This window comes from Mandrillus leucophaeus, unplaced genomic scaffold, assembly GCF_000951045.1.
Source record: "Mandrillus leucophaeus isolate KB7577 unplaced genomic scaffold, Mleu.le_1.0 Scaffold3600, whole genome shotgun sequence".
NCBI classification, from domain to species: Eukaryota; Metazoa; Chordata; class Mammalia; order Primates; family Cercopithecidae; genus Mandrillus; species Mandrillus leucophaeus.
Genome location: NW_012103811.1, coordinates 101619 through 117619, shown reverse-complemented (window position 1 = coordinate 117619; position 16001 = coordinate 101619). Strand labels below are relative to the sequence as shown.

General features: G+C 42.7%; 2 protein-coding genes across 9 annotated transcripts; one reads left to right on the top strand and one right to left on the bottom strand.

Moving 5' to 3' along the window:
* Positions 1-1964, bottom strand: LOC105546522 (protein ARMCX6; the record flags this gene model as incomplete). Its single annotated transcript, XM_011989758.1, has 2 exons — positions 1848-1964; positions 1-740 (listed from the first exon to the last, which is right to left on the bottom strand). A coding segment is annotated over exon 2 (594 nt), but the record flags the coding sequence as incomplete, so codon positions are not given.
* Positions 1965-6751: 4787 nt separating this feature from the next.
* ARMCX3 (armadillo repeat containing, X-linked 3) lies at positions 6752-11806 on the top strand. 8 transcript variants are annotated; one of them, XM_011989751.1, is made up of 5 exons: positions 6752-7403; positions 7787-7866; positions 8131-8191; positions 8453-8520; positions 8804-11806. In XM_011989751.1, exon 5 carries the CDS (start codon positions 8950-8952, stop codon positions 10087-10089), a length of 1140 nt encoding a protein of 379 aa, XP_011845141.1. In that variant the 5' UTR covers positions 6752-7403; positions 7787-7866; positions 8131-8191; positions 8453-8520; positions 8804-8949; the 3' UTR covers positions 10090-11806. The 8 variants fall into 8 exon arrangements, with proteins under 8 accessions (XP_011845141.1, XP_011845142.1, XP_011845139.1 ...); XM_011989752.1 differs by having other exon boundaries at positions 7759-7866; XM_011989749.1 differs by having other exon boundaries at positions 6769-7249.
* The last annotated feature ends 4195 nt before the right edge of the window (positions 11807-16001 follow it).

Genomic DNA, 16001 nt, shown 5'->3' with positions numbered 1-16001 from the left:
GATGTACATCTTAATCTGGCCCTCACTTTCAATGCTGGCATTTAAGTTATCCGTGGCACACAAAGCCTCTCTAACAGTGGGGTCTGGTGTGGGGCCCGTGTTTCTAACCATTGAGAGACTGGCCAAATGGCTATTGATATCCTGGCTAAATGGAAAGCCCGCATCCTTGGGCTCAGCAAACAACAGTTTTCCCTGAATGAAAAGACACTTGGAGAGGTCCAGAACACAATTGCCATTTTTACAATTTTGAGCACTCCAAGTATTTTTATGTTCATAGGGGAATGGCCGCTGTTTTATTGGGTGTGCTCGGTTGGCCTTGCCTCCCCCTGAGGGCCTGTCTTCAGTGCCACCTGGGGCCCCAGGTTCAGTCCAATCCCCATCCTCACTCCAGGGTCGAGCCATAGTTTCAATATCAAACCAAATATCAGGCTCCTCCTCATCCAGCTCCTGGTCATCGTCCCACTCCTCTTCCTCCTCCTCCTCCAGCTTCTCACTGTCATCTCTTCCTATGGTCAGTTTGTAAACGCAGTAGCAGGCACCAGCCCCAATCATCAGTCCTGCCGCCATCCAACCCACTTCCCGAGCCCGGCCCATGCTCAAGTCCGTGCCAGCCTTGGGGCAGGACAGGAGAGGGCCTTGCTCCACCTGATTGAAGAGGTCTCTCAGGTCCAGGGTGAGTAAGGATGGAGGGTAGCAGTCTTTAGCTTCTTCTAGGCTCTTGTAGCTCTCTTGTGATGAATCTATGGGTGAAACAGAATATTAGGGCTCGGGACTATGTTTGGCTTTATGCCTCACAGGTGGATTTTGAGTTGGTGAGAAAGGCAGATTAACAGGATATAATTTCTTTGTTCTTTTCTGTCTTCCTCTATGGACCTCAGGAGCCCCCATTTCTCTTTCTGGGTCCACAGGGAAGGGCAGGAGACGGGTCTGTGCTATGATAGCTAGGAGGGTGACAGTGTGAGTACCTCTCAGGTAGTCTCCTTCACCAGACCTCCACTTCCAAAGATTAAGGGCAGTTTCTCTCACTAACCTCTACCAAAGTCAGGTAAATTCCTTGGTTTTCCCTTGTCTTCTGTTGTCAGTGGTCCCTCCACAGTGATAGAGGATAGAGTCTGGCAGAAGGGTAAATGCAAAGACAGGTAGGCGGAAATGGAGAAATGAAAGTGTAGTGGATGGACTGAGGACACATGTCCCAATTTCTGCTTTTGTGAATTTTAGGCACTTGAGTTTAAAAGATTTCTCATACTCTACTGACTTTCCCGACGCAGGCCTCCCCCGCCCCACTTGTCGTCCGCCATTTCCCCAGCAAAGGCCGCCACACCCCTTTCCCTGCACTGAAATGGGAGGGGGTGTGGAGAAAGAAGGGGCCAGGAGAGGGCGACTCGGACCCGGCCCTCTCATATCCCAGCCCCTCTCCTCCGCCACCCCCACCCGTGGTCCTGGGCTAATCCCACCTTCACACTGACCTGCAAGGTTCCAACCAAGGCAGTTTTCTCCTTCTCTTGCTGAGACTTGTGCCGAAACCTACAGGCCAACAGACCTACAAACCTGCAAACAGACAAGGGACCGAGGGGACGGAGTGCTTGGTGGACGGACCAGCACCCGGGACACTGGAACCTTTCTTTTCTCGGAATCTCTGGAAACGCCTTTCACTCCCCTCACCCCCACCCGAAACCCGCCACTTCTCTCTACTAAAATGAGCACAGGGTGGGGTGGGGGTTGGTGGCAGTATTTAGAAAGTAGGCGAGAAAGGACCCAGCTGTGATCGGCCTGAACTCGGATCTGTGGCGTTCTTGGCCCTCTTCCACCCATACCTCCTCTGAAGCAGCGCCCATCCTCGCACCGACCTGCACAGTCCGAGCTAGTTTCCTTCTTTCTTCACACGCCTGCAGAGTAATAGGGGGCTGGTACCCAGACGGAGGCGACTAGCAGGACTTGTGCTCTAGGCGGCTCTTGGTCACGTGACAGCCACGTCACCGGTGCGTTCTGGCCCCCAATTTCCACTCCCACAAGCAGTGCGGCAGGCGCCAGCCTGCCTTGTATCTCCCCCTCAACCCCCACAGTGGGCCCTGTCACTTTTTTCCTCTGTAACAATACCAGAAACCAGAAATGGCCCTGTCTTTCTGGTGTTTCAATTTGTGTTTCTCTAATTCCAGGAAGGGGCAGCATCTTTTCCTGGGTCTACCCTTCACTTACACTTCTTGGGGAATTGTCTCATCCTTTCCTTGGCTCTGGAACTCCTGCAGCCCCTTTCTTAAATTTCTACCCTTTTCCATGTTCAGTCTCTGTCTGCATCAACATTGGGGGAAGGGGCAGAAACGGAAGTCCAGGCAGTGGTGAGATTTTAATTAGTATTTTAATAACATTTAAGTTATATTTTGTCCTTTCTTTTTTATTGACTTGAACTACACTATTTTGTAATCGGAAAAAAAAATAAAGCTTTTCCCACTTGGAGAAGAAATAATTCAAACCTTTTTTTTTTTTTTTTTACAAAAATTTATATAACATAAGCAAGATTTCCCAGTTAAGAGGGAGGCCTCATTGATTTGGTGAAGTTAGTTTGTGTTAAGTTGAAAATATTTTCTTCTGACTGCACAGGAAATAGCAGCTTTCAAACAACATATTAAAATGAAAAACATACCCTTACAAACAAAACCAGTTGTGCTTTCAACATGATTTATAAATTGATGGACAAATGAATCTATACTGAGAAGGTCAGTGTTCTAATTTTGACCATTTTAAGTATGTGAACTATTGTCCCTTTCCTTCTCCTGGCTGAACTCATAGTATTAGGTGTAATATGACTGACATCTTCATAGAAGATTGCTGGGTGACTTTCACTCTGGCTTCAAAAGACAGATTTTTTTGCAAACCCCAACTTCAGAGGAATCTTACATCTTCAGATGAACTTTACAGATTAGTGACTCCACAGATTAGCCTGCCTTTAATTCACAGGGTTTTATTTAAAATCTATTCTGAAGTTTGTGGTGCAACCCATAAATCACCCAGAAATTAGATAATTTCTTGTTATCCTATTGATGAAAATGAGACTTGAGGTAATTTTCTTTCCATCATGACACTGTTGGTGATCTCGCTGCTGTCTGCCATTCATGTATTGTATGCTACCTTAGCAGTGGTGAGTGTTCGGCATTTTCCAGTGGAGATGGTGGTGAGGGTCTGTGGGTGACTGGGAATCACTGCAACACCCCTCATGTCTGTGTCATTTTTTTCCCTCACAAGTGGAAGGGCAATGCACAGGATCTCAAGCAGTTGCCAGAAAAAAGAGGGCTTTACGCTTCCTGCCTTCTGTTACAATTTCACCGAGCCACCAGTACAAGCCCCTCAGAATAATCCCAAAACTCAGGGACCAAGTATGCAGAAGTTAGTTCTCAAGCATCCACCTGTCCCTGCTGAGGAGTCATACTCTAAATATAGACACTCCAGGCAACCTCTTAGAACATTGAAATATGACACCTCAGAGGGCTCCCCAGTGAGGGGCCCCTGTGTGGAGGAGGCCCTTTCAGGAGGCAAGCCAGGGAGTCCTAGTGCCTTGCTGGTGAATATTCAGAAGTCAATATGTCACAACTTTCTGGTCTTCCCCTTTTATAGTCCAAACTCACCAATATCACATCTTAATCTCTCTAAATCTTTACCTTATTTGTTTTTTTTTTATGACCCTTTATTTACTTCCCCTAGACAAGTGAATTATACTTATGAAGGCTTACTAACAGAATTCTCAGATTCAACAGTCCATCATTCAGTGTTTGGCTGCTAGGTAGTTGTATAAGTGGCTTTTGTTTGTTTTGAATATATACATTAAAAAAACTAAGGAGTATGTAAAGCTTAATAAAGACAGATGACTTGGTGTCACAGACATGGCTTTACAATAAGAACTTACTTTCACAACACTTAGTCAGGCTTCAAGGACAAAAACTTTACTCCTACCCTCTCCTCACTAGTATAACCTATCTCCACCCTTTTGGTATATTCTCCAGTTAGTCCAATGTATAACTTCTCACTACCATTCTCCCAGTATGCCAGACCTTTCCTGGTTTGAATCCACTCCCTGTCTAAAACTTCCTAAAATCCCATGGTTATAAAAACCCTTTCGATTCTCTTACCTCTTTGTTCTTCTGATCCATGATTCTACCAATTCCTACCTGGAGACTAGCATTAAAAACAAACAAACAAAGAAAGAAAAAACTGCTTTGCTCTCCATTATACATCTACCAACAAATATTTACTTAAGGACATGTTATAAGGCTCACATACCGTTCAAAAGTGAGAAAGGAAAATGCTTACAGAAGTCCTCAGACAGGACTGTTAAAAGTTCCTCAGCCTGCAAAAAACTACTGTGAAACCACTGCCAAAACAAAACTTTTGGCTTAAATCAGTTCACGTGTGATATGTAACTTATAAAGTACCCAGAAACAAAAAAACGATCAGCAAATGGTGACACTAATGGAATTGTGGAGGGTGAAAAAAATAAATTATAGAAGGATGTTATCTTGAAAAGATACTACTTTTTGTATTGTGTAATTTTGGTATTGTGTCTTACTTAAGGTTGTGTGGTTGCAAGCGACATAGAACAAGCCTGGTTAGCTTAAGGAGGAAATGTTGAAGACCAGGCTCATTTCCGAGGGGTTTAGGTAGGAGAAATTGATAGATGTCTTTTCAGGATGTCACAAGTCCACCGGTTTTCAGGTTTTTATTTCTCTGATGAAGATTGAAATTTTAGTAAGACAGCTTTTGGTTGGTCTGTTTTGGGCACAATACCCACCCTTTTGCTGAGGAAAACAATAGGGTATGTAAAATGTAAAATGCACTTCCTTTCTTTTCCCAGGGAGAAATTTAAACTGTTTCAGATGTTGTTGTTGATTTGCAGGAGCCCTTTAACCACTTTGGAAATTAACCCTTTGTTTATCTATAACGGAAGTGCTGGGGGCATAATATGCCACAGAGTATCTTAGTTGTAATTTCCACCATTAACTAAACATTAGAAAGGTATGGTTACGAAATGGTGATGCACAAGGTTGTCTTTTGAGCCAAGGCCACTTGGCTTCTCCCACAGGATTCCCACAAGGTTGCGTCTGTAGTTCAGGGTCTCTTCCTCAGTATTGCATGACCAAATCCTGATTTTGTTTGTATGCTGAGAAGAGTTGCCTCTGGGTGCCTCAAGGAAAGTCTCCCATTCATAGAGACTTATATATAAATCGATCTGAATGCTCAAACCTAGGGATCTCTGCATTCTCTCCCCATAAGTAGACCACAAGGGAGGCTGTTTCAACAGGAGTGACAACTGAATAATTTGCCCTGAGAAATACAACTGTCAGGGGGTACTGGAAGTTTCAGTCAGTCTTACCTGCCCATTCTTTCCCTGTAGACAAGCTACTACTTCGGAAAACACAACCTTCGAAGGTTGTTTGGTGAGCCTGCAATCAAAGCGAGGGTATTTGTTCATCTTAAGAAGGGAGTTTCAGCTGAGGAAGCATGAAGTACTATTACACATCATGGGCATGACTCTGCCAGAGAAAGTGAAATGTTCCATTCTCCTTAGCCAACACTTTTTCTCCTCCAGACAGTGCTTGGGTGGGAAATACCAACACTTTCTTCTGACTGTCCTTTTCATATGTTCCTATGCTTGAATGAGCCCCTTTGCTACACATGATCTTTCTCTAAACACAGGATCATACAGTTGATTTGGTTTCTGTTTACTAAATAAATTTCAATCACATTCTAGTACTGCCTCCCAGAAGTTACATAGATATGAATTTTCCTGGGGGTTTGCCTGTTCTCAACCTCCTCAGTCTCTTGATTTACTCCCATATTGTCTGGGTATTTTAAAAGTTATACTCAAATAATAACCTTTTATTCAAACTATTAAGGAATATCTCACTGAAGACCCTATGTTCTGAAAAGCTATATTACTTTTTGTATTGTTACCTGTTTTTGTATTGTGCTTTAGTTAAGATTGTTTAGTTGCAAGCCACTGAAATCAAATCTGGTTAACTTAAATAATGAGGGGATGTAGTTATTTTATTCCTTTTCCTACTTTAAAAAAGTTAAATCATTGATGATGGGTGAATTATTCAGCTTATCAAACCAGTGAGTGAAATAGTTTCATACTAATTGCTAGTTTCCGGTTTCAGCCAATTTTGTCTTGGTCTGTGTTCCTCTAATACTTATTTCATTTATAGATGATACTATCTATTTTGACCAAGTATATTTTGTAATGTTCTTTTTATGCACACTCATTTTTTCAGTGTGCATGCTTTATCTCACAGATACCTACTGTGCACTTATGTTTTCTCCTCAGGTTTTTTTTTTTTTTTTTTTTCCCTGCGTTCTGGCTTTTGTGGCTTTAATGCTTCCACCTTGCTAATGGGTGCAGGTGAAAGTCTGTAGCTCTCCTATTTAGAAGACTGGTCTAGTCAGAGGATTTACATATTGCCAGACACACTGATTAGCTCATTCAGGGCTGTGCTGTGTGCTAGGCCCCAGAAGACATTAAGATTGCTTTGAGTGAAGTGTGTAACACTCACCACCAAGTGAGAAAATGTGGGACTTTTGGAGGCCATCACCCAACATCATTCTCCAGCTTCCACTCATTTTTTTCTAAAATGGAAATAGCTTTATAGTATTTTTTTTTTCTCGTAAAAAGAATGCAGGCTGGGGGCGGGGGAGGACGGAACAAAAATAACAAAGTATTAAGAAAGTAAAAGCCACACTCTCATTCCAGATTTTCTTTTCCGATCGCTTGTTCCTTTCAGGTCTGGGACTAGATTTCAGAGGAAATGGTAGACTTTAATAGCTCGGGGGAGGGAAGGTGGAGGGAGAGGCTGCTGTCCCAGGAGCCTAGGGAAGGAAGAGGCAATTTTTCATAAAAAGTACAAGTGGCCCGTAGCCCCAGGGGAAGATGTCGTCCCTTTCTGGTAATCGGTGGAAGGGAAACACAACTACAAGGTGATGAGATTATCGAAGAAGAAAGAGTAACAAGGCCTGGTGTGGGGGAGGGAAAGGAGGGGGGCGGGCCCTCTTCTGCCGCACTGCTGGTGGGAGGGGAAATTGGGGACCCGAGTTGGTGGATGACGTAGCTCTCACGTGACCAAGAGCTGACGTGTGCAGAAGTCCTTCTTGTCCTGGTCGTTGTTCCCGTCTGAGTACCAGCTCCCCATTGCCCTGAGGGCGGGCGGGCCTGCGGCGGAGGGAAAAAGGAAGAGGAGAAGAAAATTGTCCCGGATCCCTGCAGGTCAGTGCCTGGGAGATTCCATAAAGTCAGGGTGCTAGAGGGTGTAGGGCCGAGACCGTCGCGGGTACTGAGGCGCCTCCGTCGTCTCTCCCACTCGCCGCCCGCTTTCCAAGACATATGTCCCGCCTGCACCCCATTTCGATGCTGCGAAACGGTGAGCTGGGGAGTGTTTGGGGAAAAGCTCAGAGATCAGGAGATGGGAATCTGCTGGGAGCCTAGGCCCGCAATCCGGAAAGGGAGCTGTGGCCTGGGTGTTGGCCCCTAGTCCACCAGGACAGTGCCGGAGGGGAATGGCTGGATATGGGGGCGGGGGTGGTGAGATGCAACGTGATATGTCAGCAGAACCCCAAGAGAGGTAATAGGGGTGGGAAACCTCTGACAACCAGGCCTCCGAATTAGAAAAGAGTTTTGTGTTCTGGGGACTAGTCCGTCCACCAAGCACGCAGTGGCGGCAGTTTCCCGTCTTTCTGCCTGTGGCTGTGTCTTCCTGACCATGGCTCTGTGTCTAGTGGGTCCAAGCCTCTCCCGGGTGGCCAGTCTTTCTGTAGGTTGCGGCACAACGCCGGGCAAAAGAAGAGGAAGGAAATTAATCCTAATCGGTGAAGGTCGATTTGAGGGTAAGACCATCTGGGGACTCTAGGAGGGACGGGGTTGGCGGCGGGGGTGGGGAGAAGGCAGAGAAGGTAATAATCTAGGTACAGGTTTGAGTCCGAATGTGTTTCTTGCACTCCCCGGACTGTGGCGAAATGGCGTGCTTTGTGTGTGTGTGGTGGGGGGGAAGTGGGGGAAATGACAGCAGGGAAACCTATCGGATAGTTTGTTCATAATCCTCCTCTCTCAACAGCACTTACTCCCCATGTTTTCGATCTGTCATCCTGCAGGTCTGCTGTAGCAGGTGGCTCCGCTTGAAGCGAGGGAGGAAGTTTCCTCCGATCAGTAGAGGTCGGTGTGGGCGTGGGGGCTGCCTGGAGTGGGGGAGGGGTTAGAAATCGCTCGCACTTTGGACAGGCTCTTCCAATCCTGCTTTATTTTCCTTACCTCCCTCCCATTTCAGGCTAGGGAGGGGGCAGACCTGTGCATGTTTGGGATGGCATAAAGAGGTTAAAAACAAACCTGATAGCCGGAATGGTGAATCAGGAAAGCAACAAATCAACAGTCAATCCATCAAGTGCTCCGTTCTCACTGGCTCTGGTCTCTCTGCAGATTGGAAAGGTTGTTGGGCGTGGCACACCACCAGGAAACAGAAGGGGCGAACTGCTTGTCTTGAGGAGGTTAGTGCAAGGGTTCTAGTCAGGTCCCTGGGGACATCTGAGGTTGTGGTGACTGAGACCCCAGCAGAATCTGTGGATTCCACTGGCATTATCTAGGCTTTGGGCGGGGTGACCTGGGGTGGGGAGGGAAAGGCTGAAATGAGAGGCATAGAGATTTTGTCAACAATCTACATTTCCTACCTAGCATTCAATTATTATTATCTTGTCCCTCTGCACAACTCCCTGCATGGGACAACACAAGCAGAAGAGAAACTCAAACCCGATTTTCTTCTTCCACTCCTAGGTCAACCTCCAGAATCAGCTATTGTGGCCTTGAAGTGGCTGAAGACGATCACCCTCCACAGGCTTGAGCCCAGTCCCACAGCCTTCCTCCCCCAGCCTGAGTGACTACTCTATTCCTTGGTCCCTGCTATTGTCAGGGACGATTGCATGGGCTACGCCAGGAAAGTAGGCTGGGTGACTGCAGGCCTGGTGATTGGGGCTGGCGCCTGCTATTGCATTTATAAACTGACTAGGGGAAGAAAACAGAACAAGGAAAAAATGGCTGAGGGTGGATCTGGGGATGTGGATGATGCTGGGGACTGTTCTGGGGCCAGGTATAATGACTGGTCTGATGATGATGATGACAGCAATGAGAGCAAGAGTATAGTATGGTACCCACCTTGGGCCCGGATTGGGACTGAAGCTGGAACCAGAGCCAGGGCCAGGGCAAGGGCCAGGGCTACCCGGGCACGTCGGGCTGTCCAGAAACGGGCTTCCCCGAATTCAGATGATACCATTTTGTCCCCTCAAGAGCTGCAAAAGGTTCTTTGCTTGGTTGAGATGTCTGAAAAGCCTTATATTCTTGAAGCAGCTTTAATTGCTCTGGGTAACAATGCTGCTTATGCATTTAACAGAGATATTATTCGTGATCTCGGTGGTCTCCCAATTGTCGCAAAGATTCTCAATACGCGGGATCCCATAGTTAAGGAAAAGGCTTTAATTGTCCTGAATAACTTGAGTGTGAATGCTGAAAATCAGCGCAGGCTTAAGGTATACATGAATCAAGTGTGTGATGACACAATCACTTCTCGATTGAACTCATCTGTGCAGCTTGCTGGACTGAGATTGCTTACAAATATGACTGTTACTAATGAGTATCAGCACATGCTTGCTAATTCCATTTCTGACTTTTTTCGTTTATTTTCAGCGGGAAATGAAGAAACCAAACTTCAGGTTCTGAAACTCCTTTTGAATTTGGCTGAAAATCCAGCCATGACTAGGGAACTGCTCAGGGCCCAAGTACCATCTTCACTGGGCTCCCTCTTTAATAAGAAGGAGAACAAAGAAGTTATTCTTAAACTTCTGGTCATATTTGAGAATATAAATGATAATTTCAAATGGGAAGAAAATGAACCTACTCAGAATCAATTCGGTGAAGGTTCACTTTTTTTCTTTTTAAAAGAATTTCAAGTGTGTGCTGATAAGGTTCTGGGAATAGAAAGCCACCATGATTTTTTGGTGAAAGTAAAAGTTGGAAAATTCATGGCCAAACTGGCTGAACATATGTTCCCAAAGAGCCAGGAATAACACCTTGATTTTGTAATTTGGAAGCAACACACATTGTAAACTATTCATTTTCTCCACCTTGTTTATATGGTAAAGGAATCCTTTCAGCTACCAGTTTTGAATAATGAATATCATATCGTATCATCAATGCTGATATTTAACCGAGTTGGTCTTTAGGTTTAAGATGGATGAATGAATATCACTACTTGTTCTGAAAACATGTTTGTTGCTTTTTATCTCGCTGCCTAGATTGAAATATTTTGCTTTTCTTCTGCATAAGTGACAGTGAACCAATTCATCATAAGTAAGCTCCCTTCTGTCATTTTCATTGATTTAATTTGTGTATCATCAATAAAGTTGTATATTAATGCTGGAAAGAAAAAAAAGAAGAAAGAAAGAAACCATCCCTGTCCTTCAGTTTATAATCAAGTTGGAGAGATAAGAAACATACAAACCAAAAGATAACAGAATATCTGAAGCATGTACTCATTGTCAGATGTTCCCTCTGAGAGCACAAAGGAGGCAAAAGCTTCTGTGGGATGTGCTAGTCGGCTAAAGCTTCATGGAGGAGGTGGCAATTGAAAATGAGTCCTGCATGGGGTAGGGTGGTTAGGGAATTCCATGAGACAAGACGAGGGGGGCATGGTGTGAGAAAGGCATGGAAGTAGGAACCCTCTTCCTATGACAGTCAGGAGATCATTCTGCTTAGAGTGGATAGTGTGGAGAGTGGGAGTAGATAATTTTGGAAAGCTGGGTGAAGCCAGTTGTGGAGAGTTGTTTGACTATTATCCCACTGAACACCCAGACCCACTAAATCTTTTTTTACTAGAAAATAATTGGGGTCCATATGAAAGTCTCTATCTGTTACTGTATGGTGTCAGTGAGGGTGTGGCAAAATGGAGCCTTTCACACCCTAGTGGTGGCCATTTGGTAATACAGATCATAAGCCTTAAACTATGTAAACCCTTTGTCCTAAGGAAGTAATTGAATAATTGCCCAAAGATTGTATGTACAAGGCTGTTCATCCCAGCACTGTCTAAGCTAGTAAAAATTGGAAACAATTTAAGTATCTAGCACATTGGATTGGTTATAAAGTAAGGAATGTTTACACAGTAGGATAAGTATGCTGATGGAAATCTATATTGCCAGGAAAAGCTATTCATTATGCATTGTGAAGTGAGAAAGAAAAAATGGGTAGATGGAAGTATTTGAAGTATAATTCCATTTTTTAAAGACTAATAAAACATATGTTTAAAAGGACACTAAAAACTGGAGTTATAGATATCCAGATAGAAACAGTAGTTATCTTTGGGTAGAAGGATAATGAATGATCTTTACTTTTTTACTTTTTATTCATCTATGTGTTTTTATTTATCTAAAATGGGTATTGATTTTTAGGAAGTTTTTGAGAAAGAAAAGTGATGGGAATGAAGCAAGTGATTGATTGGAACACATATTGAATGGAAGAAATATTTAGATTAAAAATGAGGTAGGTTGAAGTTTCTTCTCTGAAATGATAGATAAGGCTTATTATGAGGATTCAATGAGGTAATATATGCAAAGTACTTACAATGTTCTGGCACATAGTAGTTAATTAAGAAAATTGAGCACCCTTAATTACCTAGAATGCAGGGTTGATAGTTTTTTGGTTGACTTTTGTTTTGCTGGGGCATTCTGCCATGTTTTAGTGTCATTTAATAAATAATAGTAACAATAAAGGTTAACATTTATTAAGTGACTACTGTGTAAAGTTCTGTCATTCCTGCAAGGCAACTGTTAAAATAATTTCTCACAGGAGTAGTTTTCTTTCTTTTCTAAAAATCCAAAGTGTTTCCTCAGACATGATCACACCAGCCTCTGCAATATATTTCTAGTTGTTTGGGAGATGTTATCCTGCTTTATATATGAGACCAGGAAAGGGTAAAATCCTCTATTCACTTACCCGGTTTTATATCCAAGTTTCCCTGTATGTACTGTAATGTTTGTAGTACAGACAAAACCAGGTTGGCTTAAAGTTGCTGGGTATGGTAAGCCTACTAAATCATGCATATGTAGAAACTCACGTAACACCAGTTTTAAAGGTGGGGCGATGGGAAAGTGAACTAACATTTTTTCTTGCTCCTATTGTTAGGTGAGAGAAAAAGATTTGTGGGGAGATGGGGTGGGGAGGATTAATTCCTTTAAAATAAATTCGGTTTGATGTACCTGTGTGACACTCAGATGGGGATATGCTATTGTCATTTGAATGTATTGATCTGGTGCTCAGAGGAGATGAACGGGCTGCAAATAAGGATTTGAGAGCCATTGGAGGATGGATGATAACGGAGCACATGGAAGTAGATGTGGCCCTTCAGAGAGAAGGTGCAGAGTCAAAGAGTGAAGGGCTGCAAAAGAACTGTTTTGGGCAGCTAGGGAGAGAAGCACAGAATTTAAGCAATGTATACCCTTCCAGACACTTTTACTATTCATATACTTATATATTCTTTACATAAAATTGGATCATACTATCGATAAATTTTCAGTGCCTGATTTAAAACTTTTCTCCTCAAAAAAGAATAACATTCATTGGAGATATAATACTTGAAAAAATAGAGTTGATGAGTACAAACTTGTGCCTTGACCCAGATATGTACCTTGAACATCTAACAAAAATTCAAATCAAGCCATGTTGAACTTGAGATGTGGAGTAACTTTTACACCTGAGGTGAAAATGAGGCTAACTCGAGTAGTAAAAAGCCCCAGTGAGGCAGGTACAGGCCTGACTAGCACCCATCTGCTCCTTTCCCCTTTGCTTTGTTCCTTCTCATTCTTCTTTCCACTTCCTTCCTCCTACTTTTCTTTATTTTCTCCTTCTGGGAGATCATTGGTGGTAGCCTCTCTGGGCTTCTCTGACCCTTCAATTCCCATGACACCATGCCATGTTATCAGTGGGCATTTAATACAGAATAATAACTGTCGTTGCTCTGGTCATAAGTTGACCCTGGGTGTGACTGAATGCCAAGAATTTTTGGAACCTTTGTTGGACAAAAAGACACTGAGAAGGAACTAGTCTTAGCTTGGCATGGCCACACGTGCACTGCATGAATTTTTGATGTCCTGCACCTGGTCTTATTTAGACTGAATAACTCGGAGTTTGGGAAAGGTGGTATGAGATAGATGTGTGACTGCCTGGTCCAGGCAGCCAGGTCACACGTTGATGTCCCAATGTTTTCACATAGGAGGTTGTCACCCTCAATCCTCTTGGAAGGGGCAGAGTTCTAGGATTCTAGCTGATTGTGGCAGCCCATTGGCACATGGAGGAGGCAGTGTCTTCTCTTTAGAGAGGATGGCAGCTTCTGCGAAACCAAGGAAACCAGAAACTCAGAAGATGTCCTGCTATTTAGGTTTTGTTCTCATCTAACAGTTTTAGGAATATAAGTGGATCTATCCCAGTGCAAACATGTTCAAAGGCGATTTTACAAAAGTGGAGTGTTGTTCTGTTGTAAATTGTCAGCCAATATACACAATATTTCAAGGCTCAGGAAATGGATTTTCTTTTTTGAAAAATTCACATTTTACCTGTCTTTTTTCAAAAGAGATTCCGAGTGTAGGCTTAGCAAATTGATGTGGTTCAGGCAAATTTTATGTTTATGGCTCTCTTTCATTAATTTCTTTGCTAAGTTCCCTTGAGAGTGGCCTTTTAGATAATGATTCATACTATTTTCAATGGTAGCTTTTTACATTTATTTTGCATCACATCCCAGGCTGAAGATTTTTTCTGGTTTTTCTGTTTAAACCATGGCTCTTTCTTGCTTAAGCCAGAGCTGTCTCACCACCATCCTGGGGTCCCTGATCTGCCCTGCCCTGAGGGTGTGGTATTAGCAGGATAAGTAATATTTACTTATCTGAGTGGCATAGCTCAGTGCTTGACCCTCTCCAGTGGGACCCTCTCAGGTATTGTGCTAAGGGCTTGGGCAATGTATGGTTTCCCGGTATAGGTGGGAGAGGAGGGAGAAGGGAGAAGGGAGTGAAGGAAGCCTTATCAGAGAGGTAACTTTATTCTGACAGGGTGCCATCAAAGTAGGAGAACCTGGGGGATCCATCTCCACTGTGAGGATAAAGTTATTGATGAAATCCAGTTATTGTATTCAAGAGATGTAGTACATTTCTCCCTGGACACAATTATAAATTTTGTCTGCCCAGATGCCCCTTTAACAGAGGCAGAACATCAATGGGTGGTAGTTTAGAATTATTAACATATATGATCAAATTGGCTATCAAACAGAGTTTAAGAGAAGTATACTATTTTTAGCAGTGTGATTACTTTTTTAAATTTTATTTTTTTAAAATGACAAATAATAAAAGTATGTATTTATGGAGTACAGTGTCACATTATGACACATGAATACATTGTGGAATGATTAAAACAGGCTGATTAACATATACATCACCTTACATACTAATTATTTATGGTGGGAACATTTAAAATCTACTTTTTAAGCAATTTTGAAATATACAATATGTTATTATTAAGTATAGTCCCCATGCAGTGAAATAGACTACTAGAAGAACTTATTCCTCTTGTCTAACTGAAATTTGTACCCTTTAAGAAACATCTCTCCTTTCCTTGTGCCTCTCCTTACCCCCATCCCCTGGTAACTACCATTCAACTCTACTTCTATGAATTCAACTTTTTAAGATTCCACATATAAGTGAGATCATGCATTATTTGTCTTTTTGTGCCTGACTCATTTCACCTAGTACAATGCTTTCTAGATTAACACATGTTATTGTAAATGTTGCAACTGACAAATTTTCCTTCTTTTTTTTTTAAGAGACATAAGACATAAGAGTCTCATTACGTTGCCCATGCTGATATCAAACTCCTAGGCTCAAGAGATCCTCCCACTCCAGCCTCTGAAGTAGCTAGGACTACAGGCCAGTGCCAGTACACCTGGCTGGCTAGAATTTTCTTCTTTTTAAAGGCTGAATTGTTTCCATTGTATTTCCATTTGCATGTGCCACATTTTCTTTATCCATCCAGTGATGGACACTTAGGTTGCTTCCACGTCTTGGCTATTGTGAATAATGCTGTAACGAACATGGGAGTGAAGATATCTCTTTAATATACCGATTTCAATTACTTTGAATATATATGCAGAAGTGGGATTGCTGGATCATACGGTAATTATAATTTTAGTTTTTTGAGGGGCCTCCATACTGTTTTCCAAAATGGCTGTACTAATTTACACTCCCACCAACAATGTTCGAGCGTTTCATATTCTCCACATTCTTACCAAAAAAGATTGTCTTTTATATTTTTGATAATAGCTATCCCTAACAGGTGTGAGGTGATATCTCATTGCGGTTTAATCTGCATTTCCAGATGATTAAAGATGTTGAGCATTTTTTTCACATATCTGTTGGCCATTTGTTTGTCTCTTTTGAGAAATGTCTTTTCAGATCCTTTGTCCGTTTTTTAATTGGGTTATTTGTTTTCTTAATATTGAGTTGTTTGAGTTACTTATATATTTTGGGTATTGCCCCTTAACAGGTATGTAATTTCCAAATATCTTCTCCTTATCTGTGGGTTATCTCTTTGCTCTGTTAATTGTTTCCTTTGTTGTTCAGAAACATTTTAGTTGGATACAATCCCATTTGCTTTTTTCTGCTGTTGTTTCTTGTGCTTTGGGAGTCATGTCCAAGAAATCGTTGACCAGACCAATGTTGTGGAGATTTTATCCTGTTTTCTGAAAGATATATGCTCTTACAGCAGGAGGAAACTGTAGTATTTGCAATGCATTTTCCCATACATGTTGATTAATTTCTTCCTTTTCTAGATTTTTTTTTTTTTTTTTTTTTTGAGACGGAGTCTCGCTCTGTTGCCTAGGCTGGAGTGCAGTGGTGTGGTCTCGGCTCACTGCAAGATCCGCCTCCCAGGTTCAGGCCATTCT

Bases quoted from the DNA above. Each gene is read 5' to 3' on its own strand.
- ARMCX3 (XM_011989751.1), top strand. From the start codon at position 8,950: ATGGGCTACGCCAGGAAAGTAGGCTGGGTGACTGCAGGCCTGGTGATT.